Source organism: Chroicocephalus ridibundus, chromosome 5, assembly GCF_963924245.1.
Source record: "Chroicocephalus ridibundus chromosome 5, bChrRid1.1, whole genome shotgun sequence".
NCBI lineage: Eukaryota > Metazoa > Chordata > Aves > Charadriiformes > Laridae > Chroicocephalus > Chroicocephalus ridibundus.
Window position 1 is genome coordinate 3,763,166 of NC_086288.1, and position 26,686 is coordinate 3,789,851.

General features: G+C 39.2%; 1 protein-coding gene across 2 annotated transcripts; it reads right to left on the reverse strand.

Moving 5' to 3' along the window:
* Window positions 1-1,849: 1,849 nt before the first annotated feature.
* Window positions 1,850-25,627, reverse strand: METTL14 (methyltransferase 14, N6-adenosine-methyltransferase subunit). 2 transcript variants are annotated; one of them, XM_063335315.1, is made up of 11 exons: window positions 22,372-25,627; window positions 21,834-21,922; window positions 21,050-21,137; window positions 16,561-16,641; window positions 16,077-16,164; window positions 13,511-13,601; window positions 11,761-11,902; window positions 9,180-9,272; window positions 7,637-7,753; window positions 4,748-4,958; window positions 1,850-2,664 (listed from the first exon to the last, which is right to left on the reverse strand). In XM_063335315.1, the coding sequence occupies exons 1-11, from the start codon at window positions 22,435-22,437 to the stop codon at window positions 2,423-2,425; spliced, it is 1,308 nt and encodes a 435-aa protein (XP_063191385.1). In that variant the 5' UTR covers window positions 22,438-25,627; the 3' UTR covers window positions 1,850-2,422. The 2 variants fall into 2 exon arrangements, with proteins under 2 accessions (XP_063191385.1, XP_063191384.1); XM_063335314.1 differs by having other exon boundaries at window positions 1,850-2,736; window positions 22,372-24,858.
* Window positions 25,628-26,686: the final 1,059 nt, after the last annotated feature.

Here is a 26,686-nt window from a genome sequence, read left to right on the forward strand (position 1 = left end):
GGGCTGAGGAACAGTGTGTCACCACAATATTTTCTAAGTATCATCTCCACAAGCATGCAACACCAAGCCTTTGGGTACACACAGCCACGCGCTACTGTCTTACCTTTACAGGCAACCTATCACTGTTGAACCACCGCCTTCAGATTATGACCAGCAGGTATCTTTCTTCATAGAGGACATGTAGAAAGTTCTATTTCCTTGTCCATTAACCTCAATTAAAAAATTACGGTCAGTTGCTTGTTAAAAATATGTACATTACGCTTCCCTGATAGATCTAATCTAACACTCTCTGGAGCTGTATTCTTTTTTCCTTACACTACTGTAGCTATTTCAGCTTTGAGGGGAAAGAGTGAGAAACCTAACTCTTCATGCTCAAGAGGGATATATTTGGTAGATTTTTTTTTTTTTTTTTTTTACAAGACCAAGTGCAAGTAATTTCCCAAGTCACCAAAGTCTTGAGCAGCACCCCAACTTCAGCAAACTGATATAGATGCACATCTCAACCAGTTATTTCTGAGTCTCCTCTTCAGTGTAGCCTAACCTAACATATAGCCCCTAACCTTATTTATATTAAGAGTAGCCAACACATTGAACTATCAGCTATGGACATATAATTAAAGAGGGGAAATGGGAATTAACATTTTCTACTAATTGAGAAACAAAGAAAAAGAAGATTTGTCACTGTCACAAAAGCAACCTTCCTAAGGTTTTAAGTGTCTCCAGTATTTACTTTTTGAATAGGAAGATGGTTGTAGCAAAATCAGGAAAGTTTTCTTACTGCGGCACATAACTTCTATCAAATGCTGTTCCAAGTAGTGTTTGGCAGATTCCACCAACAATCGAACGAGCACTACCCTTAAAACACCCCCTCCCCAAATACAGTCCCTCTTCAGACGCGTGACTGTTAACACAGGAAAAAACAAGATGTAAACGACAGGTGAGTTTCATTTGCACTTTAGCTGTCCCTTAGTAAGCACACCACCAAGGCCACAAAGTTCACCAGACCCTAAAAATATCCGCTAACCTTTCACGCGCCAAAAGAACAGTTACTGCCTGCTCCTTTACAGCAATGGGGAGGAAACCAGAGTAAAACTGAGTAATTCCAAAACCTCAAGGAGAACAAACCCACAAAATATTAAGAAAAATATTTCAACGTTAGCTTTGATAAACAAGTTTAATAATACACTACTTGACAGGACAGTTATTTAAAAACTGGGCTTCAACAGAGAAACACTGTAAGATTTAAAAGCCAATTTTCCAACACCTAAACTTTTGAGACTTCAACAGCCAGGTTTGTTCAGTCTACCAACTATTGACCAAGAAGTTCAGAGCTGTGGTTTTGCTAAAAACAAATATTGTACATACCACAGTGAATCGCTTTCTTTCACACCGTACTCTGGAGCCGATCACCAACAGTCCACTTCGAATGCGTGTAACGTCCACAGGCAAAGCCAAACGCTTGGTTGGATTACTGTGCCCTCATTACCCAGGTGATTAGTTTCAGGAAGCGCTCACTCTTACGACATTTGCAATACGATCTCCAGCGAGGTCTTTCTACTACTTACATTGCAATTGCTCTGCAATAAAACTGGTTTTCCTTACCAAAGAACAAGGCTATTATGAGCAGACACTGGGTGAAAATCCCTACTCGAGTAGCAAATCCAGACCTACATGGAAGTTCTGGACTCCATATAAACACACAACTTCTTGCTTTCCATGAAGCACAACACAACTGCACAGAATTACCACCCTTCCCACTACAGACATGGAAAGTGAGTGTATATACACCACAAATGAAAAATAAACTTGTTCCCTATTCCCAGGAATAATTTGGGAAATTTAAACCAAATAAGAAAAAATAGAACTCTATTTATTCAAGTTGCTCCTTGGTTTCAGAGAAGTTAAAATAGGTGTCGATACAGACACAGCACTTTTTCTTCCATGAGTAAGAGAGTAAGCCTGCTATGGCCATGCAATTCAGAACTGCATTTCATGCCCCCTCCACCCTATTAATCCAATTCAGTCCAAACCTGAACCTCCGAAGAAGGAAGAGGAATCCGTGTTGTGGAGAAAACGACAGTTAATAAAGCCCACAACTTGCAAGTTTCATAAGGGAAGAGCAAGTGTTTCACTGCAATCGTATCCGTGGTTTTAAGAGCTGGTGCTCTCTGTTTTGACAAACAGAAGCCGGCAGGAGGCTGAGTTTGGTGCTGTCAGGTGCAGGACCCTGCCTGCCAAATACGGGGATGTGCCGGGCCGGTCTCTGGAAGGCAGACTATCTGTAATGGCTTGCACCAAAAAAAATTTTAAAAGTCATCTAACTTTAGTCCCCAGAATAACTCGCTTTAGCAAAAACAAGACCAAGAAAAAGATTCAGAGAAGAGGCATAGGACCGGGGGAAGAAGCAACTACCCAACAGTCATCAGCGGGTGGGGAAGCCTCCTCTATGGGTACCTCCACGTCCCCCTCTGAAGCCACCCCTCTCACCCCGAAAGTTAGTTCTGTTCCTCTCTCTGCCCCTTTCTCCTCGGCCTGCTGAAGTCCCTCCTCTTCCTCCTCCCCTGGGAGCACCACCTCCCCGGTCAGACTTGGACTTGGGTGGTGGTGACTTGGGCCGAAGTCTCTCAATCTCTTCGGTACAGCCGGTCAGGTGAGAATTAGGAGCTGTGAAGTATGAAGAATACGTTTCTGCATTGAAATTGCTGTTTGTGAGGGTGGGTCCTACAGTCAGCCAACCTATAGAACAAAACCAGAGTCAGCAAAAGCAAGAACAAACTCCACGCTTCAAGGCCATTATTGTCTCTTTCCTAGTAAATGAAGACTCAAGTGATAGGGACTTACCTACATGTCACCTGTACTGAAAGGAATTAAAAGGTCACCTCTGAGAAAAACCAGACTAGTTGAAAAGTTAAGATTTTAGTTTGATATTTTCTTTCCTGTTTTTTGGAGGGCTTTTTGGTGGGTTTTTTTTTTTTAGATTACACATGGCTATGGGAACATTCACACTGTGGTTTCACTAGACCCCTTTCTCTTCCTCTTTCCTACTTGTTCTTACACCACGTTTTCCAACCTTTCTGGAACCAAACTAAACCAGATCAGTAAAATCATCTAGTTTAAAAATAACATCCTCCTCCTCCTTCTTCCCTTTTTAAACTTCAATCAGATAATTCTGTCTCCAGAAATCAGTTGTGACAGTGCAGCCAGAAGCACAGCACGCTGGAAACACATATCTGAAAACACAATAAAATAACAATTCTGTTGAAGCACACATGATAGGAAAATAGAGCTTAAAGAGTTAAATTAACCTTTTTACACACAAACATTCAGTGGGCACTTCAGCTTCACCAAATGAATCAAGGCAGGCAGACATTCAAAACAAGCACATTCCTATTTTTTTCGTATTATGAGCTAAAGTAGCATTCGGACCTAAAATGGGGCTCAGACCGCTTAAAAATGTCAGTGTGAATTTAATTTTTGGTTGTATTATATATTAATGAAGAAAAATGTAGTTCAGTGATATCAACAACATGCTTAAAAGGAAAACGAGAATAAAAACCCCCAAGATCAGTTCTTTAACACCATTCTCTTTACCCTGGGAATGTACATAGCATTTACCTTGCTTCCTGCACATTAAAAAAAAAAAAAAAAAAAAAAAAAAAAAGAGAGAGAGAGGTTACGTTTTCATACTTCACAGAGCACTGTGAGGATCTGTGCTGACTATAGGATTTAAAGCACGCGATGCAATTCCAGGGTAACCACCCAATTTTAAAAAAACGACAGTTGAAGCAGACTAACATGGCCTTGTGGGACATCAACAAATAAGAATTCACCTACAACAGCAATGAAGTAATACCCAATAACGTCATTCTGCAAAACAAAACAGGCACCCTCCACACACCAGTAACCAACAGAATTAAGACTGACACTATCATTAAAATTCAAGCCAAAGGCCCGTCAAAGAATAGGAATGGCCAATAATCACTACTTCATAGTCACATAAGCAAGAGAGAAACACCACCTTGAAATTTATTTAGGTAACTTACTGCTTGCAGACTGTATACTGATATACCTCCTATGCCAATTGCAGTAAAAAATAAGCAACTTTTTTTTTCAATATCAAAAGTATTAGCATTCAATTCACATGCAGCAAACCAGGTCATGGATGGACTTGCCAGAAACCTAACTGTAATATCACTTAGTAGGGTCCTGTGTGATGCTCCTGCAACACAGGCGGAGGATTCACCCCAAGACAGACATTCTTGCTAAGAAAATACACATGTGAGACCTTCAGTTCTAGCAACATTTTCTGCTATTTGATCATGAAGGACAGAACGTTAATTAGAGCAGAAGTCACTTTGGTACTGTCCCAGTACTGGAAAACCTGTTAAGTGATGCCACAATCCTTCTGTTGCTGAATAGAAGGCTCGTTAGTTATCTGAACGGGAGGGTAGAAAACCTGGGAAATTTCTCCATCCAGTACATTTTCTCTCTCCTGACTACATTTCCACTATGCAGAAGTCACCAAAAAGCTCATCTGGCTTTCTGTGGTATCATAATCCCATGGCAGGGAAAATGGGGTTATATGCAGAAATGCATACATACTCAGCTAATGCAAGTCCTGGCAGAAGAACTGACCATTATTGTCTCAGCTTCCATCAGAACTCATCAGCTGGCCTCAGATGATGGAAGACTGTTATTAAAATAAATTAAAATTTATCTATGTGACAAAAATAAACATAACAGTTACCTGGTCGAATTGTACTGTCCCTTCCAAAAAGATGAAGACGTCGTCGTCCAAGGCAGAAATGCTCAATGATGTGAAAAATCTCTACAGGTTTTTCTATGTTGCCAATTTCAGGCTCTTCTGTGATGATTAGGTCAATATCAACATTAGCATGGATGAAGTCACCATCTGTACTGCGACGCACAGTTCCTTTAATGCCCATGAGGCAGTGCTCCTACACACACAGAAGAGTATCTGTCACACGCCACACATACGACTACAGCACAGACATCCATGATTTGAGCACAACGGAGAGAAAAGGAAATTCTGTGCAGAGCGGATGCTATTCTTATACAGGGAAAAGTCCGAAGCACGAACTAGAAGAGCAGAACAAGATGGAGCTACCAAAAGAGCCTTTTGAAAACAAAGCAGAGTGTAGTGTAAGCTCTCTGGCTTGATGAACTGCACTACGAAGTGGTAAAACTCAAATAGAGGCCGAGATAAGATATTTGGACTTCTTCAATTACAGCAAAGTTAGAGTCTAAAGTTGGAAATGCTGAGAAATCATGACAAAGGGAGAAAGCACAAGCTGATGGCAAGAGTAAGGGGATAGTTATTAATTATGATTAATACTTGTATCAGCATTCTGATCTTTCTTCATACAAATCATTTTCAAAGTTCTCAGTCATAAAACAGCCAGTCAGTGAAAATAAGATGTACTTCTTCATATTGTACCTGCTAGAAAAGCAGCCTTCACCCTCAGATTCCTTTCTAGAGGGTATCACTGCATCAAGAAAGTAAAACCACTATCAAACTATCAAACTGTCAATGCACTCTCAGTCAAGCCCATCAGCATTAAAAGTGTTCTTTAATTGTAACATGCATTGCTTTGCTTTCCTCTAAAACACCGTAGATCAATTTAAGTGACTAGTATGTAGAATCTATGAATGAGGAATCACCATAATTGGTACAGGATGAAAAGAGGGTTCTACATACTCATTTCAGAGTTCTGTTTCTGGGAATATTAAGCTCAGATGAGCGATTTTCCCCAGTATCATAAAACACTGATTCACTAAGCACCACCAGATGGCTCTAAAAAAGTTGCAGACAAGAGTATGTAATCATTTCCAGATTTTTGGCACGGGTTTTAAGAGTTAGTGAATAAATGTAAAAGGCACAATATGTGACCTACCATATCTATGCAGTTGGTCAACTGTACCTAAGCTACAGGGGTTTTGCACCTTAAATTTAACTAAATAAAAGGGCAGAATACTGCTAAGCAAATTACCCATCAAGCACAGGCCTGTAAATCTAGTCATTAGGAGGACTATCCAAAACATTTTATTTTCATAACACGTGGAATGTCATTCATTAGTACCTTAGACACTATAACAGGTGGCACAGCGTAAAGCATTTGTCTAGAGACGTGCCTAAACTAAACATAATAGGATAGCATTTGCTTTTTTAATCATTGGTAAATACATCTTGCACAACAGACTATTTATTTAGTCAGAATAAGCTAGCTCAGTTTTCAATGTTTATTATAAATAGTGACCTCAGCCCAATAAACAGAGAAATTCTCCAATACCAGAAACTATTCTCCTCCATTAAACAAAGACATAAAGTCCCCCCCGAATCTTCCTGTGTTAGTTTTAACCTCTCCCTCAAGAGCAAGCTGCAAATATTTGCAATACTATATGCAATAAACATACAATATTTATACTTAGGAATATTTATAACTAATACAACACATTTTCAAACAAACTTCAGCTTAATGTAAATGCAAGTCAAACAAGGATTCCAGATATCTCAAAGGGAAGTTTAGACTCCTAAACAATGGCAAATCTGAGACAGAGTTGAGGATGTTTTGTACTAACAAATGACTAATGAATGTGGAATGAGTCCTGAGGTTAATGATACTTTAAATTATTAAACTGTCAGCCAACTCTCTATATACGGTAAAACTGCCACAGTCACACCCACATATAGCAAAAACATCCTTTATTAATCCTATCTACATTATTCTAAGTTTCTGAGTAACACACATTTGAGTTTATCAAATCAGAATACTCTTTTTTCCTCTGTACCTTCTTCAGTGCACATCCTCCACAACACATCCCTAAGAAACTGTTCAATTTAAACCAAGCTGACCAATTCTGTCACTTCAGGAAGCCTGGAGACGCTGACTGAGCTGTGGTCCCTAACAGCCCTCCATCTGCTTCAAGCTCTGGGCACATACCTGCACGTGTGTATTTAGAACCATTAGCCAGTCTTCCAGAGTTATTTTATATGACCACATCCATTTATAATCTACAGTTTTAAAGGCTTCTTTTGACATGAAATTTAGTCAAATTCTACAGCTAAGTTTGGTCCCATTTAAAAAGTGTTCCCCCACCAGCAAGTTTTCTCCTCTAATATGGAAAGGAGCTTGCGTTTTACACAAAAGGTATTGCTAATAGACTAACTGCTTATTTACCATTCACCTATAACCAAAACGACTCAGAAGTCAAAAACATTGAAGCGTACAGTAACATTTACTATTCAGTTTCCACTTTCCCTCCCAGGATTTCATTCTTGTTCCATCAGTCTGTGAACCCTCCCCAGCTACCTGCATTTCAACAAGGCTCAAATGAGTATCACATTCAGAGGACTATAACAGAAATTTACCAAGCAGTGTTAAATGTAGATTAACCTTCCATACCTCACACTGACTAAAGTCAAGAAAGGACAGAAGCTCATCATTCATCCTATGAATATGTTTATTCCCATATAATGTACTGTGCAGGACACAACTCTGAAGTCCTCGTGTCTGCTTTCCTGAACACGTGTCACCAACCGCCGTGGAGCACCAGGTGTTTCATTAGCATGAAGAGACAGGATGGGAACAGAGGAGAAATTGAGCCAAACCTTTACCTTGGTCCTTTGGAAAACAGCCTTAGGGTCAAGAGTCTTGGTCTTCCCAGGATTGTTCTTATTCGTTTTAATCCAACAGATGTCCTCACATCTTCTGTAACCCCATTTGCGTAGACACTAAGTATTACAGACAGATAAAACAGTTCACGCTATACCAAAAACTTAAGTAGCCTAAACTGAACACTCATATAGGTACTTGACTTTTCTTACAGCATAGCTGGAAAAGAAATCTGTCACAGGTGAATAAAACAGTTTACTGGCACGACTGTACTATGTTTTGTCAAGTTACACACCCCTCCCCCCCTCAAAAGAAAACCTCCGAGAGGCTCAATTGCACATCGACTTGTCTACATATCACCCTTCTTTTTTTTTTTTTTTTTTATTTTAAAATAACTGCACAGATCCCCTGTGGAACTCTGCCTCGTGACACTTAAATCAAAACCAGCCTGAAGAACATAATGACCAGCTGTCTTGGCCCCATATTAACGAATACGTGCACTCTGGTGGTTTTTCATATCAATGTAGAATTCTATAAACAAGATGATAAATAGCCAAAAGCCTTTGCTACCATGTTGTGGCTTTTCCTGTATCTGTTAAATAAATAAATAGAAACTTACATGACTTTTTAATCCTTAACTCGTGTAAGCGTAGTCTTGGAAAGGGAAGAAATCGGGCACTAAAGACTCTAGCTTATTTGCTTTTATTGCTTGAGTAATAGCAATTTGCTATTTCTGCATTCAAGAACTGTCCAGCTACTACGAATATGTCTATGACCAAAATCAATCTATCCAAAATGGCCACTCTAACCAAACTCAGAATGAAAAGCAGTTAAAGCAAACAGACTAGTAACCACATGTTGTCCTTTAACAAATGCCACGTTATTTTGATAGAAAGCACTGCTCAAACTAAGCAAACAACATTTCAGCAGAGCAAGAGCCAACGGAAATTCTTGTTCCACCATCCCCAACACCAGCAGTGCTACCCTGGCATACAGAAAGATTGCCAACGAAACTCCAAGATCTTATAGGGAAGTAAAACTTCATACAGCTCACTAAGAGTAAACCTACTTAAACTCCAGGTGTTTTCTGAAAACAAGCAGTACTACGTACTACGCAGTACTTGCGTACTACGCACACAATTTTATCTCACTTTATGAAATAGAAGCACCTTTCTACTAGCATGAATATTTCTGGCAGAAAATTGTTAAGACTTCTGTTAGGAAAAAGATCATGTTGTAAACACACTCAACGTGGCAACCTGCTCCTATGGCAGCACGCATACATCAAAACAAAGACAGCAGTTCAGCTTTCTAGACCCTACAGAATTATGCTTCCTCACATAGGCACAGCGACTCATCTGGAAAATAGCAGTATCTAAACAGTTAATGCCAGATACACTTAAATTTAGTTAATCCACTTAAAATCACCACAGTAACAAAACATCTCTCAGCAGTTACAGTTGAGAATTCTATACGGAAAAAGTCAACGATAAAAATAAACTCTTAAGCCTGTCCCTGATAAATTGAATTAAAACATCATCTTACCACTCGGCCAAGATCCAGACCCTCGCCTGAACCGCACCATAGAAACACAAATGACCTTGGGGCTGCAATTTCTTCAATTTCCAATTTCATGATCTAATAATAATAATAGTAACAGAAGTGTTTCTGAATTCAGTATAAATCACCAATTATATCAGGAAGAATACTTATTAAGTGTTGAAGCATTATCACAAAAAACATCAGGAAGCACTTTTATTAAAGATACTATTCTGTATACCATTCACAGCCATCTTCTTAAAATTGTTTTCCAGAAAGTATGTTGTAAAAGTTACCTTATCAGTACTCAAGTCCATGTTTTCAACACAGCTTATGACCAGCTTAATTATTCTTTTTAACAGAAATTCTATCTCTATAGAAAATTCTAGACTTAAAACACTAATACAACCCACATGATTTTTTTTCCCCCTAAATTTCTGCTTCATTTTACCATTCCATTGGTAGCAAAAAGATTTAATAACAGAGCAATAGTGCTCTGTTTCTTTTCAGCCCTGGAGTTACTTATGTGAACCCTGTAAAGAAACATTATTAAAAGATGTGCTTAATTCCTATTACTATATGGGAAAGACATTCTCTCCGTTTTCACTTTCAGGAAAGATGCAGCAAGAATTTATCAGGACAGCGGTTCAACAGTGACAGATGAGTAACGTTCAGGATGAAATGACTTCAGATGCAAAGCATCTGCTACTCATTACAAGTTGAAAAGATTCAGCTGTAATTTGCTAACACATCGAATCAAGCTTCATTCAGTGCCATTGTGAAGAAAAAGAATGCAGTAGAAGCCACTCTAAAAGGATATAACTTCAACACTTCCAGTTTTCCTGTTAGGACAGAATGTTTTTTTTCCACACAACGCTGCCAGGCACCACTTTTGCCTGATGTAACAGAATGGCTAACACAGAAGCTACCTACTCCTTAACATGTAGTTACCTCTTACTTGTTTTCAAATTCATGCCTTAAAGGTGGATTGAATTTTATTTTGTTCTCATGACCCTTTAGTTTGACCTGATTCAATTCTGAAGTTATGCATATGCAGGTTCCAGCCTAAGGACAAACTAAATCTAGTTTAAATACTGCCATCACCTCCCCACCCCTACCCCCCCAAAACTGCACAGAACACAGATAAGAAAATCTCAGCAACAACTGCTTCAATCCTGTGATTCACTCATATTATGACAAATTTGCTGCTAATGCAGACATAGTGCTGCATACTTTTCAAATGGGGCCTCTAAATAATAGGTATTTGTTAGTTGCATATTCCCACTCATATGCCTGAACCTCAGAACTCCTGACATGGGTATGCAAACGTTTATTTAATCAGCTACTCCTCTCTACTACAGATTATCTGTTTTGTTGTGAGGGTGGGGTGATTTGGGTGGCTTTCTCGGCTTGGGTTTTTTTGTGGGTTTGTTGTTTTGGGGGGGGGTTTTTGGTTTTTTTGGTTTTTTTTTTTTTTTAAATGAGTAAAGCATAGCTATGTAGAGTAAAGCCAATTTATCACTATTTGATATTAGCATTACAAGTTTTTTTATTCAATGCCCAAGATGAAGGAATTCTCCAGTTCAACCTTGACGGACAGGGCAACTTGGCAGCAGGCTTTGTGTCATCAAATTGTTACGCTTAATGACATCCAGCACTTCATAGCTTCCAGCCCTCACCTTGCTTTTCCAGAGCTGACTTTATTGAAAAGGGAAATAAACGGAATGGAGTTACTTATCAATACAGCTCAAGCGTTTCCTTCTTCACAAGCATCTACGTGCATTACTACAGAAAGAACTTTAAAATCTTTTCCTCTAACTCAATTCTCTGAATTTTCACTACAGCACAGTAAAGGAAGAGCAGCAACAGCGATCTTGAAAAAGATTACATCTTGCACATTAAGATTTCTCCTTTTTCCCAAAAATGGATCAGAAATCACCACGGCTTCAAAAAAACCCTTTCGCATGACTAAACAGTAAGGGAATACATAAAAACAAGAACAATATTCCACAAGTAAGGTTTATCTATTTTGTTAGGCTTCTCAGGATTACAATTAGTTTGACTGTTAGAATTTCCTACCTAATCAATACTTTGGAGAAAGGAGGTATGTCAGTGAAGCACATTCCTCTGCTTTTTTGACTAGATGACCAACGTATTAAAAAGCACACCTTAAAAATCTCTTTGAGAATTTCAAGAAACAAGGAAATATTTACAATGGATATTGTGAATTTCAACAGCAAAAACCAAACAGAAAAGAAAACTCATGGAATTTGAGGGCAGGGAGAAACCGCACTATTATTATATTTAAGTTTTCAACAGGCTCAGGGAGAACAAAAAGGTATGTTTAATTCTTTAAGCTCCTCAAAAAAAAAAAAGCCTTTAACAGAAATAGCATAGACATGCATACAATATAAAACTTAGTTTTTCTAAGAATCTAGACTTTTCTTTAAAAAAAAAAATAACAAAAAACATATCACATTTTTCCTTAAAAACACATCTCTCAACCATTTTGATACCAAATTAAATCCTCAAACTATTTGGTTAAATACGTGTACGAAATCTTCTTCACAGCAAGAAAAATACTTACATCATCCCAGGTCCAGCATTTCTCATTGGCAGTAATGCCAGTCTCTCGGTAGTATTCTTCCAGTGGTGGTTCCAGAAGAATCACATCAAATTTAGACTTCAGTTCCCTAATGTCAAAAGCTTCCAAGTCTGCTTGTAAGTACCTGTTCAAACAAAAGATCATAGATTGCTTGGATAAGTTTTAACAGTGGTTTGAGAATTACACTCCACACAGCACTTCTGTGTAGCCAGTTAAGAGTAGGGTCTCCTGTGTAGTTCACATAGCTCAAATGCACTAAATCCACAGGAGATGCATAATGCATTCTCACTTAACCTAGGCTGGGTGCTGTAGCATTAGATTTTTATTTTTTTTTAAAAGTAGTCTTTCTCTCAATAAACAGTTTTTAGGATTCTAATTTGGCAAGCAGGAAACAGATGCCCGCACAGACTGTACAACAGTATCTAGTACTGAATCACTGAATTTTCTGTACATCCATGGACTATACAGGAGAAAACATCAACACTTAAGAAGCAAACATTCACTGCCTGGCTAACAGACTTTTTGCTTCTATTTTGCTTCACTTTAGGGAAAGGGACATAATTTTAGAAACGCCATTTATTATGTTATGTTCAGAAGACCCTGAATACTGGAAATGTGGTTACTTTTCGTATAGTAGAAATGTATTTCTCTATCCCTATAACAAAAGCATAATTCCCCACACACTGATTTCATTAAATACACACAACAGCACTCTTACGGTCGGCCTCCACACCTGCCCACCGCCCACTGCTGTATCACTATCAAAAAAATCACACTGCCCCCCCTCAATATCTTTAACCTTAAAAAAAAAAAAAAAAGATGACTAGCAGACCGTCACCTCCCCCTATCTAAGAAAGTGTCTGGAAGAGATTTTTATTCTATAAGTGTATTTCGTGTTATCAAATCAGCATTTGATTATTATTTTCCCCCACTTTGTGCTTTAAGGCTAAGAATGCAAAAACTCATTGAACTTCAAAACAGCAAGTTGAGTTTTGCAGTTTGTAGCTTAGTTGTTCAGACAACTATTTCAGAGCTTTTCGTGTAACTATCATGAAATAATGCTATTTTACTCAGTACAGATTTGGACTACAGTATATTAAAAGCATTAGGTTCACATTCAGATAGCTTCAGATTCCACGGAGTAACATGCTGCTTGCTTATACTGCGTCTAACATTCAGCAAAAACTGAGAGGTAATTCAAAGTTAATAGGACAAATCGCCTCCAGCCAGCCTAAACTTTTTTTGGTCTTAAACTACAAAGTAACATCTGATTAATGGATACTAAGATAATAGCTGAACATTATACAGAAAGAGATGTTACAAGAACAACTAAGGTTATATTAAGAGGCGAATTTTTTAAAGCTTTTCTTGTTATTGTAAACTGCATGATATCATTAGATTCATGATCATACGATGTTCTTCTGGTTCCCTAATTAAAGCCTGCAGCCCAATCAGTTGACAGTTCGGTTTTAAAAACCAAAGCTTTAGCTACTTTAAAATAATCACACACTGGAAAGAAAAACCAGTTTATATACTATATTAAACATCTAGATTAAACTAGTAAAACCAAACTGATTTTATTCTTCTGAAGTTTCAATTGATTAATTTGTATATACAAACAGAAACAGAAAATGTAAATTCTGAGCAGGTGCTAAAGATAGAGATTTGCAAAGCAGACAGCTAACTTCAAACAGGTCTGGAGAAGAAAGGCATTTTCCACAAGAACACTTACATGGGAGGAGTGTTAGATTTAGATATCAGCTCATCCTTCAATCTGATGAGCTCTCTAAGTTTTGGGTATTCTTCAAACCTATCTGCTAAGCCTAAGAAGAAGAAAACATGAAGTTAACAACTACTTAGAGAGCAAATTTCTATCAATTAAGCATCGTCCAGTATTCTGAATAGGTCCAAATGTTAATACTTAGCCTCATTTTAATTTTTGTTAGAACAAACCAAACCCTTCAAAGCAGTTTTTTATTCAGTACTTCAGAAAAGCCTCCTGCCTTCCCCCCATTAATTATGTCTGTACTGAATGTGCTCTAATCTTCTTTAGAGCACTACACTATAAAAGGAGTTCCCAACTCATTTTATCAGAAGGAAACAAACTTGCATTTAAACTAGAAGTGCCAGAATAATGAGAGAAAGTTATTTTGTTATCCCCCCATCCATAAGTTTATATTAAGATCTCATTAACATTCACTTACAGAATACTCTTATTTAACCTTTGAAGACAATTCTAAGGAGGCGACTGGTTCCTTTAGGCACCCCTTTTATTGAGATTTGGCACTCTGGTGTCAGTCATGAAGATTTGAATACACATGTATTTATTTACTGGGTTCCTAGACTTAACTTTACGACGTTAATTTTCAAACCTTTCATATGTACAGAATGCAAAAGGGAGAACCCTAATTAGGTTTTCTGCAGAAAACTTTTTTTAAAAGAAAACAAAAACAAGAAACTTTTCAGTATATTACATTCCCCCTTCAAAAAAGTAAGTAGAGACAGTGGTTTTGTTATTGCTAGCAGTAGACTCAGCACAAACCAAAAAGGTATCATTCCCACCTCCCAAGCAAGATCAGTTCACCTTTAGTAGCAGTTATTTACAAAGCTTCCTGTTCATTTAAGTTTACAACTTTAAATGACCCTAATCCATGGGGGGAAAAAACAACCCCACCCAAACCCACAAACCCCACAACCCTTAATTCCTCTCCTTATTTTAATTCAAACTTCTGAAACCCCAACCCTAGTATCACCCTGGTAAAAGCAAATTCTCATTATCTAGCCTTATCTCTTATGACATGTGCATAAAACACACAAAAGTTATTTTATTTTTCTTCCAATTTCTGCTGCTGCGTTGCTTCGAGCCAGTGCAAGTCAAATACTCCTGACCAGCAGAAACAGAAGACAGTTATCAGCAGCTAAGCAACAGATTTTAAAAGAATTTTCAATCAAGATGACTTCACTTGTTTTTTAAAAAACCCCAACAAACAAACCAAAACAAAACCCACAGGTCTCTCCTTCTCTTCCAAGAGCAACATCAAGAAGATGTAACTGGGTGTTCTGGAACCACTAGATCCCTACAGCTTTGTGTAGGGTCACATCCAATTACAAAGTAGCACCTAAGCAGAGTTTTGATGGTCAAGTAGAAAATGTATGCTAACCTATACACAACTTGACATACTTCATCTCTAATAAGGGGTCTAGACTAGCTGCTGCTGACACATTCATTTCCATATTCACACTTGCATAACAATTTGTCTTATCCCTTCCCAACTCTATATATGCAGCAGTGAAATCAGAGTGAGTAACATGGGGTATTTCTTCGTACTCATTGTATTTCAAAGAACGGTGTATAACTACTCCAACTACAAAACTGTGAAGCCTAGATGCTTTTCAGATAAACATATAACTGAGTCAAAATAGTCCATTTTTCATACTCAACATCAAGATGTGTTTTACAGAAACATTCACAAAACACAGAGAAGAAACAAACTACCTGCCTCAATAAGCAAACAAAACCTCCATGGTCTGGCATCTATAAACACAATCCACTTGCCCTGACCATATTAAATTTGACAAAATACAGAGTACTGTTGCAGAAAGCTGCAGAGAGAGATGTACTGATTTTTCTAGAAACCAAGTAACTACCAGGCACCCATTCTGGAAAACAGGATCAAACCGCACCTCAGTAATGATTTGATTCATCCGTAATAAAATTCAGGCCTAATAAAGTAAGATTTCAATGGTAAGTTCTGTGATGGATGGATGAACGTGAACTTTAAAAGTAACACCCTCTAAACTCAATAATGTGTTGGGCCTTCTAATGAGTTGTCAGCAGTTACATAATTTAGCTGGTAGATATTATCCATATTGCTTACTGACTTAAATCTAAGTATTTTCCATGCCTTATATGCTAAATGCATTCTTGGAGGCAACACAGTCCAGGAAACAGCTGAACTGTAAGTCAGTTTTTCAAACTTCCAAAGGTTTCGAGATCTGCTCACTAGACTCACCTACTTTGCGGAACCAAAAGATTTTAATTTTGAAAAAATCTTCCTGGTTAAATAATTTCAAATAAAACTAAGAGTAAGAAGAGCCTTGGTAGTAATCACCTCCTAACTGATTAAAATCATTCATATAAATTTATATCTTGATATGTATGCACACAGAGAGACAAAACTACGAAGTATGTGTGTATCTACATTTCCCAGTAACTGTAAGGAATTAAAAAAGGGACAAAAAAGAAGTGCTATGGAATAAAATGAGTTATCTTCAAACAGTTACTGACTGTGACGTACCAACATCTCTGATGAAGTTCTGGGGTCTGTGTCCTGTATCCACAAAGTGTTGGCAGTAATCGTTGTGTGGATTTAAGCTCTGCGTACCCTGGAGAACAAAACGGAGTTCAGTGAGTGCAATAGGGAGATAACTGGACTTACATACACATACCACATGTGTTAGTCTAACAAATAAGAAAGTAACAGATTTTTTCTTCTTTTCAACATGCCTTTATAAGCCACACTAGTCAAGAGCGCCATTGTGGTTTTAGTTCCAAATTAGGCCCACCATTACTATGGCTCATTGTAAATTGACCCAGATTTTTAGTCAGATTAATGTAAACACTAGTTTCAGTCATACCTTTCACAGCAAGCTTCCGTACTTTTGAATTCCAGTCCATTACTTCAGCCTTTAAAGCTGTATTTCAAATACCATCAATTGCAGAAATAGTTTAACACAACTATGCCAGCTTTGACTAGACTTCTAACTGCAAAAGCAGCTTACCTTAAGAAAGGTACTGGAATCCTTGTAAATCTCTTCTTCATAGGGCAGGTTCTCTTCATCTTGCTGCAGCTCTACTTCATCCTTGGAAATAAAGCAGATATTACAAGTATGCAAGATGATGCTATTTCTCTTCTCATGATTCTGCTTCTTAAGGAAAGAAGTGGGATGTCTACAAACAGAAGTCTCCTAAAACAGCCTCCATTTTGGAGGGGGAAAAAATTATCTATTCCCAGAAAGGTCTGCCTCTCTCTCATTGAAAGTTACTGATAAAGGCCTCTGAAAGAAGAATAAATACAAACCCCTTCATTTCTAGACCCTGACAGTGTAGGCAGTGCTTTACAAGGTATAGAACTTTTAATTTTTGTCCCCCCAAAATTTCGCTCCTTAGACTAAAGCAAATGATATATTTTGTTGAAGGCTTTCTGTAGTAGAACCTTTGTACATTTATATCCACTCGGTCATCTCTAATGTTCCAACCTGAGCAGCTGAAACCATCTTCTCTATATAAACCTTTTAAAAAGTCCACACTCTGCAGAAACAGCATATAGTATGAGTCAATATTTCATTTGGACTGTCCTTAAAAGTAACTTTAAAATTCCTGTGTTGTAGTCTCAAAATTTATAGAAAACAGGAATTATATTGCAATCTTTTTCCCCAGTTAGTGTGTCAGCAACAGACAGATTACTGGAATTCAGAGATCTGTGACACTGACATACTCTGAACATCCAACATAGAACAGAAACAGAGAGACTCGCTTCTTCATGTCACTTTCTGTTTTCCATTGATCTTGAAATAATCCAGTATATACAGTACATATAGTGTATGTACACTTTAATACCACTAAATAAAGTGATCTACCATGTTTTAGTAGGATGCATATGCTCTTTCATACTTTACTGATTACAACATAAATCTCAATCAGTTAATATAGTGCTTCATGTGATGAGAAAAGCAGTCTCAAAAAAGAGAAAGATTACTATCAGAAACAGTAACAGCATTTACAGGGAAAAGGAATAAACAGCAGACAAGTAGCAGCAAGTGTTATTCAGGCAAAAAAAAAAAAAAGCTGAAAGCTTGAGTTTTACTAAAAACTGCTTATGCCATCACAAGCTTACACCTGTTTCTCCTCTTCCATCTTCCTCTAAATCTTAGCCTTCTGCTGATAAGCTCTTGTTAGATACCTACTTCTGAGTCATCCCAGTTCTTTTTATGCCTTCTTAAGTTATTAAAAAAAAAAAAAAAAGTCAAGTCTTGGGGCCACAAACAGAAAGCCCATACCACCAACTTTCAAAGGGAAAAGGACACAAGTCAAAGCAGAGACAGAATAAAAATTCACAATAATGCAAGATATTAGGTTCTTGTACATTAAGCATCCTTGTTTCCTGAGTCCAGTATATTGTTGCTGAGTTAGGTAAACAAAAACCACCCACAATATTCAAGCATATAGTTTTTTCAAATGGCTAGAGATACATTAAGCAGAATAGCGGCATGAAGTGTTCCAAGCTTACAGGCCACTGCTTGCAGAAACAAAGTTAAAAAAAAGGGCTGTACCAAATTAGGGTGGCAGAGAGCAAATGGTATTTTTGTATTTCAGACAAAACTCTCTGCCACAAAACACTGTTGATACCAGACATTTATACAGATCCAAACAACTGAGTAAATTCACCTAGGGAAGGGGAGAGATGGAGCAGCAATCACAACTCTCAGAAGGTGATGAAAAGCCTGGGCGTGGCAACAGATAGTCTAGTCCCATTATCCGTCACTTCCAAATACAGACCAGGGAGCTCAACTAACCCTAGTACAACTGTTCAGTTCCACAAAAACAAGAGTACTGTAGAAGATCTTCAGAACCACAATTCAATGTTCTGACCTTAAAATACCCATTATTCATTTTTCCCAATAATGCATCTGTTCCCATATCTCCCACCTCTATGGTTTGCAATGCAGAGTCGTGCTCCAAGACAGAAGTCAAGCTGCCAGCACGGAAGCTTAACAAGCAGCCTTGCTGCCCTTTATTTTCGTATCAGCCTGATGCTCATTAAGAACTGTCACTATAAATTTACAATTATTGTACACAAAAAAAAAAAACAAAAACAAAAAAAAACAACCAAAACCAACCAAACAAAAAACTCCCCAAAACAAACAAAAAAAAACCCCATGGCCTTTTTTCTGCATCAGATGTTCCTAAATGGCTGAGAGATTAACATACTTAATCTTTCATCTCAAAAACTGCTCTCACACTTCCCCTGTATAACGAAAGAGTCAATGTCACTGTTCAGGCTTCTCTTAAAACATCAGCGTAAGGTATTTAGGTGTCATCAGCTCACTTCACTTTCCATTTGGAACACTAGAAACTGATAGAAATCCTCTGAATTACCCAACTATGTTTGTTTAAAAGTTACATGCCCACATCCACACATTCTACACCTGTAGACCTTGTGCCATCACACTACACTGCAGTAAAAACAATGTTGTATCTTCACAGTAACCCGTCTTCACCAGTGATTACAGCTCAATGCTCAGGCTCCAGCTAGAGCAGTTAATGTTTGAGGACACATTCATTTACACCAAATCTGAAGTCAGGGCACAAATATTTTAGACACTTCAGGACAATTAACTGATACCATCACGTAGAACCCAACACTGCAAGTCAGAGTTTGAGAGATATACGAGCAACTTTATATCGGAAACACCTCTAATTTTCCTATCAAAACTGACAAACTAGCAGTATTTGTCTGTAACACTGACAGTTAAGTCTATTATTACTTTTGTCTACAGAGTACTGAACGCAATCCAATAGGACTTGATACCATAAGGATCTAAATTTTTGTATCAGTTCATATTATGAGACTCAATTTAGACAGGCTCAAAGTACTAATGAAAAAGTTACATAAATACAGATGGGATTTTATGAAGTTCTTATCTTCTTGCCAATAGGAAATTAGCAATGTCTACAGAAAATAGCTGATGACTCCACTACAGATGTTCTACTTGGGGGTTTCAAGTTTCTTAAATCCATTAATCTGTTCAACTGAAGTTGGTCCGAGCTAGTACTACTAAAATATTCTACAATTTCAACAATATAGCAAGAGTCTGGACACTTCCAAGTGGTTACAGCCCACCTCAGGGTAAGTCTTCTCCCCATACTAATAAAGAAAATGTCAATGATAAGATTCGTATGCTTTGCCAACTGAAGTGACTTATCCACATATATTTCACAGAAAAAAAAATAAAGTTGTTGTTTAACCACATACTCAGTGAAGGAGTGAAATAAACTGATGAGAACTGATCACTAAAGTGAACATAAAAACCTCAGTTCACAAACAATGCACGTACTCTGTAAATCCCTTCGAGATGGTGACTTATTTGGTTTGCTAAACAAGATGTACAGAGTAACACTTCGCGTGTTAAAAAGAATGTCTGTCCACTTACAGATAGACTTTAAAGATTAATCATCAAAAAATGTCCTGTCATACATTAACTTTTTGGTTTAGTAAGAGAGAAGTAAAATAGACGTTATTACAGAACACAAATGTAACGCTACCAAGGCCTCATATTTCAAAAATTACTATTTTTAGCATCCAAGAGAACAGCAGACACTGTGTTATTTCATAAATGCACTGAGCTTGATTCTGCTTAATCACAGAAGCAAGGTCATTAGAACAAGGGAAAAAGAGAGAAAGGGAAGATATATGCTGCAACAAGATCACAAAGCAAATCAGAAAGACAGCTGTATCATAATCACGCCTTTAACCTCCTTTCTCTACCACTCATCTTGGACAACGCTCTTGGATGAGCATTTGAAAAATGAACGGCATGAGAGTTTGACAACAACTCATCCTCCAGTGACCATGGAGGTATTTTATTTTGGTTTTTTAAACTGAACTTTTCCTGGATATTTTGGATATTTAAAGCATACCCCAAACCAAGCCTCTTACTTCCATTTCCTTAGAATCCCTTATTTCTTCCATTCTTCCAGAACTGCATTCCTTTGCACTTAACAGGCAGGCTGGAAGGCACCCTCAGCCTCCCTGTATCTCATCCAATGGCCTGTGCCTCGTGCTAAACACAAGCTTTTTTTCTGACACAAAAAAATTCTGGTCAGGATTTTTTTTTTTGCATACCCAAACACATTTTACCACTTCTTCTCACACAAGACAGCCAGTCATGGCACACTACCATTTCCTGTAGGCACTATCGCCTATGCCTACCCTTCTCCTAGGAGAAGCAGTAAATTAAGCCTCCAAACATTGGGTTCTGGTGAGAGTAGAGTTCAGTGCACCTAAGCCATGTCTGAAGATACCACTAAGTGTCTATGCCCCCTCTCTTAGATCTTTGCAGTGGAAGATATCAAGGAAGATGCCACTCAGGGACAAATATTTTAAAGTATCTATATGTATTGCATTTATTTTTATTTATAAAATACGTGTGCATGCATATAACTCCCTCAGAGACACATGGACATCAGAGAAAAAGTTTCTTAAATTACCTTATACTCTTCGATCTCTTCCTCATCAGCTTCTCCCTCATCTGGGTATTTGCGTTTTGCATTTGGTGCAGAAGTATCATAAGCAGCCCTATAAACATCCCAAAAAAATCCTCATATGAAACAGAGAACACTTCAGAAATCTCCGATTATCTGCCTGGACTAGACCTATCTGTTACAAGTTTGAAATTATTTTGAAACTTTGTATATAAGAAGTTGCTCCTCTCTCCTATATTTGAGACCAGCACAACTTTTTAAGGACAGGACTCCTGAAAACAGATACTTCCCTTCCTCATTTTTCTGTTCTAAAAGGTACAGTTTATTTTAACCAAAGCAGTGCATCTACAAGATTAAATCTGGTCACACAAGAAAATTACTATTACATGTGAGAATTAATAAGCACTAGCTACTCTGCCCTAGAGATGTCTATTGTTCTATAAGAACTTTTGAACTAAGTTTCCCTGTACCTGGTCTTAGTAAAAGTCTAAAGGCTCTAGGACAATGCTGATGGCATACTCTAAATTAAGACCTCGGTTTTGCTCCACGGTAGCTTTTCAACACAGGAAGAAAAGTTAGCCTTGATTTCCAAACCGCTACTAGAAGTGAATAACCTAACCCTACTCACATTATTCAAAGTTCAGAGTTGCATTATTAAAGCATTTTTATCCACTGAATAGTATGCTTTTAAATAACCGGAAAGATTTGAGTGCAATCTCATCCTATTTCAAAGGCTGGTATAGCTATTAAATCCCCTAATTTCTAACAGAAGCCGTGCACTGGTACTGACCGACACGTTTCTCTGGTTTCGGCGATCTCCCGCTGGTCATCCTTGCTGTTGAGCACGGCACCGATGCTGTCTGCGTTCTCGGCTCCCAACTGAACAAGGGGCAAGGCACGTTCAACCCACAGCTGCCACTGATTACAGCCCCCCACACAGCTGCAACCGGGAAGCCCAAGGGCCGCCCTCTGAACTCCACACGCCCTCCGAACTCCACACGCCCCACCCCCCGCCACCAGCCAGGCCCGGCTGCAGGCCCCCGCCAGCGACCACCCCCCCAACCGGAGCTGCGCGGCCAAACCGAGCGGCCCCCCGGGGCTCGCCGCTTCCCCCTGTCCCCCCGCCAGGCACCCGGGGCCAGCGGCAGCACCGCGCTCCCCCGTGACCGACGATCGGCCGCCACAAAGCCGCCTCCCCCGCCGTTAGGGGAACCGTTGCACCTGAGGCGGCGCGCGCCCGCTGCCCCCTCCCCGCGGGGAAAGGGCGGGGGCCAGGCGCCCGCGCGCCCGCCGGCGGGGCGGGACCCGGCCCCGCCGCCGCCCGCTACCTGCTGCGCCAAGAGCTGCCGCCGTAGCTTCTGCCGCTCCCGGATCTCCTGCAGGCGGCTGTTCATTGCCGCGCTGCCGGCCTCCGCCGCCCCGCAGCACCGGGCTCCCGCCGCTGCGTCACTTCCGTCCCCTCTTCCAATGGGGCGGCTGCGGCGGCCGCCTGACGCGCCGGTGGCGGCGCGGCCATGTTGGCTGCGGGCGGCGGCGGCCGGGACCGGCGGCGGCCGGGGGGCTGCCCCGCGGGGTCCGAGGCAGCGCTCCCCTGGACGGCGGCGGCGTGCCGTGCGTGGGGGCGACCGGCGGGGGAGCGGGGTGGCCGAGCTGAGGAGAGGATAGCCGTGACCCGCAGATGAACCCGTTCCACGGCGTGGCGTGAATTCTGTAGCCCCCAGCGCGATGGCAGTCCGGTGTCCGGGCTCCTCGGGAGTCGCTGAGCAGACCGCACGCCTGCTTTGATACGCTTTGTTTTTCAAGTATAGATGTTAAGTTCATTGTCACTGAGAGCTTTGGAGAGCTCTTCCCTGCAGGGCTCCTTCCCCTGGGCGTCTCACAGCCGCCACAGATTACCGCGAGTTGTTACATTTCGGACCCAGATCTTAGTTTTACATACAATGGTTTTTCTTTGTTTTTCTCTCTTGAGGCCAGACCGCTCCTTCTCTCCGGCACGCCTCCCGCCCTAGTACATCCTTTACATCCAGTTTCAATATCCAGTGGAGTTATTTGTAGGTTATGTTTTGCCTCCATTTTTCTGATTGTTTGAAAAGTTCCAGTTTGAGGGAGTTTTGCAAAATTTTTAAAGCATTTTTCATCTGAAATTTGGTCTCTTTCCTGATTCCTCCTTCCCCCCCCATTGTCTGTGAATGTACGTAATTTATATTGCATGCTGATTTTCATACTGAGAGCTATTCATATTACAAGAATGAAGACTGAAATAAAGGTCTGCAGTCTGGATTCAAAAGTTGAGCAATAAACTTTAGTTCCTAGTATCTCACAAAAGGAAACTTAACAAATAATAACAAAACATTACAAATCATCTCAGCAGTTAAAATTAATGCTGTTTGTTCTCTTAAAATACACCAGATTTTCCTGGAACTTTCAGACCCAAAAATATGGACAACAAGAGCTGAAAAGTGACATTCAGCTCTGGTGTTCCTCTGCTGGTATCTTAGTGCAGTTACCATCACGCTTTGTGAGACAAGCCGTTATTATCTTTTTTTTTTTTTGATGTGGTGTATATGGTATACATGTCGATGACATTATCCAGGTAAAACTTAAAACCGAGAAAGACACATGAAGAGAAGGAAATCCGAGCAGGGCAGACTAATGCAGAAATAAACTATTTCTAGCTATTCACATTTCTCAGTGACAGAGCATCCTAGAAAGACGATGGAGCTTTTAAACATTAAAATCCCAAAATACCAGGAGGTGATGCTTTATCTCCCTAGGGAATACATTACTAGTTACACTGACCTCTATGGAAATGTTACAGAAAAAGAAATGCTATCTCATACTACTGGACACTTCTTTGATGTTGTTGGCTGTAATGAATACAGTAGAAGCCCCTGCACAGTAACAAAATCACTTCCTCCTGGATGCGATACGATGAAGTTTGTGTGAGCCTGGACTCTGTTTTTAGAACTGGTTGCTAAGACAAAGTAATCTTTACAAACGCTAATGGCTATGAAAGATGTTACGCTATATCCATACACTGTTTCAAAACAAAAAGGCTGTATTTTTGCAGAATGCTCCTTGCCTTTCTTCTCTTCTTCTTCAGCAGGGAGTAACATCACACTTCCTATTTCATGTCCCTTTTCTCCATGCTTCTAGTCAAGCACCTGGATCTGCCTCCTGTTTTAAAAAATACCTTTGAAAGTTGTTAATCTCAGCTTTGGGGCCTATTTGGAATAAATAATAGCATCCACAACACCCAGTGATTGTGGCTGCCCATGCTTTTCCACCGCTGCCTTAGGCTGTGTCCCTACAAAACAGCAAATCTGGCTTCATGAGCATACTGCAAAAACACTACAACCGTGAATCTGTACAAACCCACTGCAGTAGTTCAAATTTTGTTTAAAAATCTCATAAAAGGAACTTAATAGCAGCAGAACTTTTACTAGGCCAGTACTGATTGTCCTTAGTAAGCCAACATACAGCTGAAATAGAGCCTTCATCCACGCCGTATGCTCTGGATAATTTGACAGACATGTTCTGCGATTTCAAACCATCTAGATCAAATTTCACTGCCATCTGATGCAGTATTGTACACGTGCTTTGTAATGGACACGAAGCCTTGATGTTGCGTGTTGCTCACAGCGTGAGACCGCTGCCTCTGGACCAACTCCTTACTAACCTGGAGGTGACTACTGAAAGCAATTTTGAAAGAGATTATTTAACTTATTTGCTTTTCCATAACATTGTATTTCATTCTACTTTGTCAGCAAGAATAAGTAACTTGCACACAAATGTTTAAAAAATTATAAAAATATTTCTAATTTCCTTACAGGAATAAACTCATTTAGTTTCTTAAATATTCTGAGCAGAACATGGTTCTGGCTTCTTCAAGCAGCGTCCAACATTGCCAGATGAGCAGCAGTACTGGAGTAGAGCTAAAAAAGCTTTTAGAACCAAACTTTGTTTTGCTGAAAAACATCAATGCGTCAAGAGAGCATTTTAAGAACTTGCATTGAATTTGTTAAGTTGCTGGGAAGGAAAATTATTCCCACTTCTAAAAATTCCTCTGATCAACATGTTTTCTAGAAATGTCACAAACTACCAAAGATATAAAATATATTCTTAATTCAAGACATCCTATTTACAACTCTTTAGACTGGACATAAGGAAGCATTTCTTTAGCAAGAACAGGAAGGTAAAAAACCCTGGAACAGGCTCCCGTGCCTGGCGGTGTCCAAGAGGCGTTTGGAGAAGGCCCCGAACAACTTGCTGTAACTTCTGCTCAGCCCTGAAGCGGTCAGGCAGTTGGACCAGGTGGTCCTTGTAGGTCCCTGCCCACTGAAATAGTTTAGTTTAGTTTAGTCCTATCCTACCCCACCCTACCCTACAAATTCATTGCATTTCTATACCAAAAGGTAAGATTTAGCCTTTTAATTTGGGGTGGGGAAAAGAGCAAGCTGTTTTATATTTTTTCTTTTACCCATTGCAGAAACTTACTTGGCACTGTCCACATACTCCAAGGTAAACCATACGCAGCAGTGGAACTCAGAACTGAGAATTTTTTAATGAATTAAAAATAAATAATTAATTAATTTACTTAATTGACAATCCTCCCTCTAAATGAGTAAAAAAAAAAATTAGGCAAAACAGTCCTTGAGCCCCCAAGTCCCACTGCACTAGGAGATCAACCATTATTGGCTTCCCATGAGGTTCAGAGATTGTGTTAAAATACAACCGATGTTTTAACTGAAATGCCTGTATATGCATCAAAAAACAGAACACAAGGAGGGGATGGAGTGCAGCTTTATGTTGTATTGCATCTAGCCCTGTATTTACTCCTTCTCATTTTAACACTGCCCCCAAACTGGCCCCCTTTTTCATTTTAACACTGCCCCTGTAGAGAGGCAGGACCAAATCTCTAGCAACTATTTGAACTTCAGTTGTATTTTTTGTTCTATCGCTGAGCTGAATTTGATCCACTCCCCTCAAGGGCAGTACAAATCTAATTACATGACATCTGCTGGCTTTATTGTTATAAACCAAAGTGTTAAAGAAGTGTGAATTTGTTATGCTTTGAATAACAAAGAAACGTATTTCCACGCACCTCACTGAGATCAGAAAATATATATATCGCTTTCCTCCTTTCCCTATGTTTCTCACACAAGATAGTAAAATTATACTGCCAGTTGTATCTCACAGACAGGAATTGTGTCCTATTATGCTTGCAAAACAAAGCCATACATTTTTATGTTTAAATACGGTACTTGTGCATATTTTATGTGATAATAGTACCCTTACTTTGTCTCAGAGCTGTTTCGTTTGCACTAAATAGCAATAAAGGTGACTAGATAATGATACTATACAGAACGTTACAGTATATGGTATCTTTGTATACTGAAAACCTCCTATGTCTGAAGTCTTTGTATTCCAGAAAACTCATCCCTGCGTATTACCTCATTTACTCAGTCCTTTTCCATTTTAAATTTGTTTCCAATATTATTTAATGTTTTCCTAGATACCTCCACAGAAAATTAGGTGGAGTTTAACATGTATCGGCATGTTATTTGCACAGAATATTTCAAAACATACCCCTGCATTCATTGTTTCTCTTCTTTTCCTGGTCTCCCATTTACATGTTTTCCA

Coding starts and splice junctions, on each gene's coding strand:
- METTL14 (XM_063335314.1), bottom strand. CDS start 22,437: ATGAACAGCCGCCTGCAGGAGATCCGGGAGCGGCAGAAGCTACGGCGG. Junction 16,642..21,049: donor AAGAGATCGAAGAGTATAAG/GTAATTTAAGAA, acceptor TTTATTTCCAAG/GATGAAGTAGAGCTGCAGCA. Junction 9,273..11,760: donor AATGCTGGACCTGGGATGAT/GTAAGTATTTTT, acceptor TATTATTATTAG/ATCATGAAATTGGAAATTGA.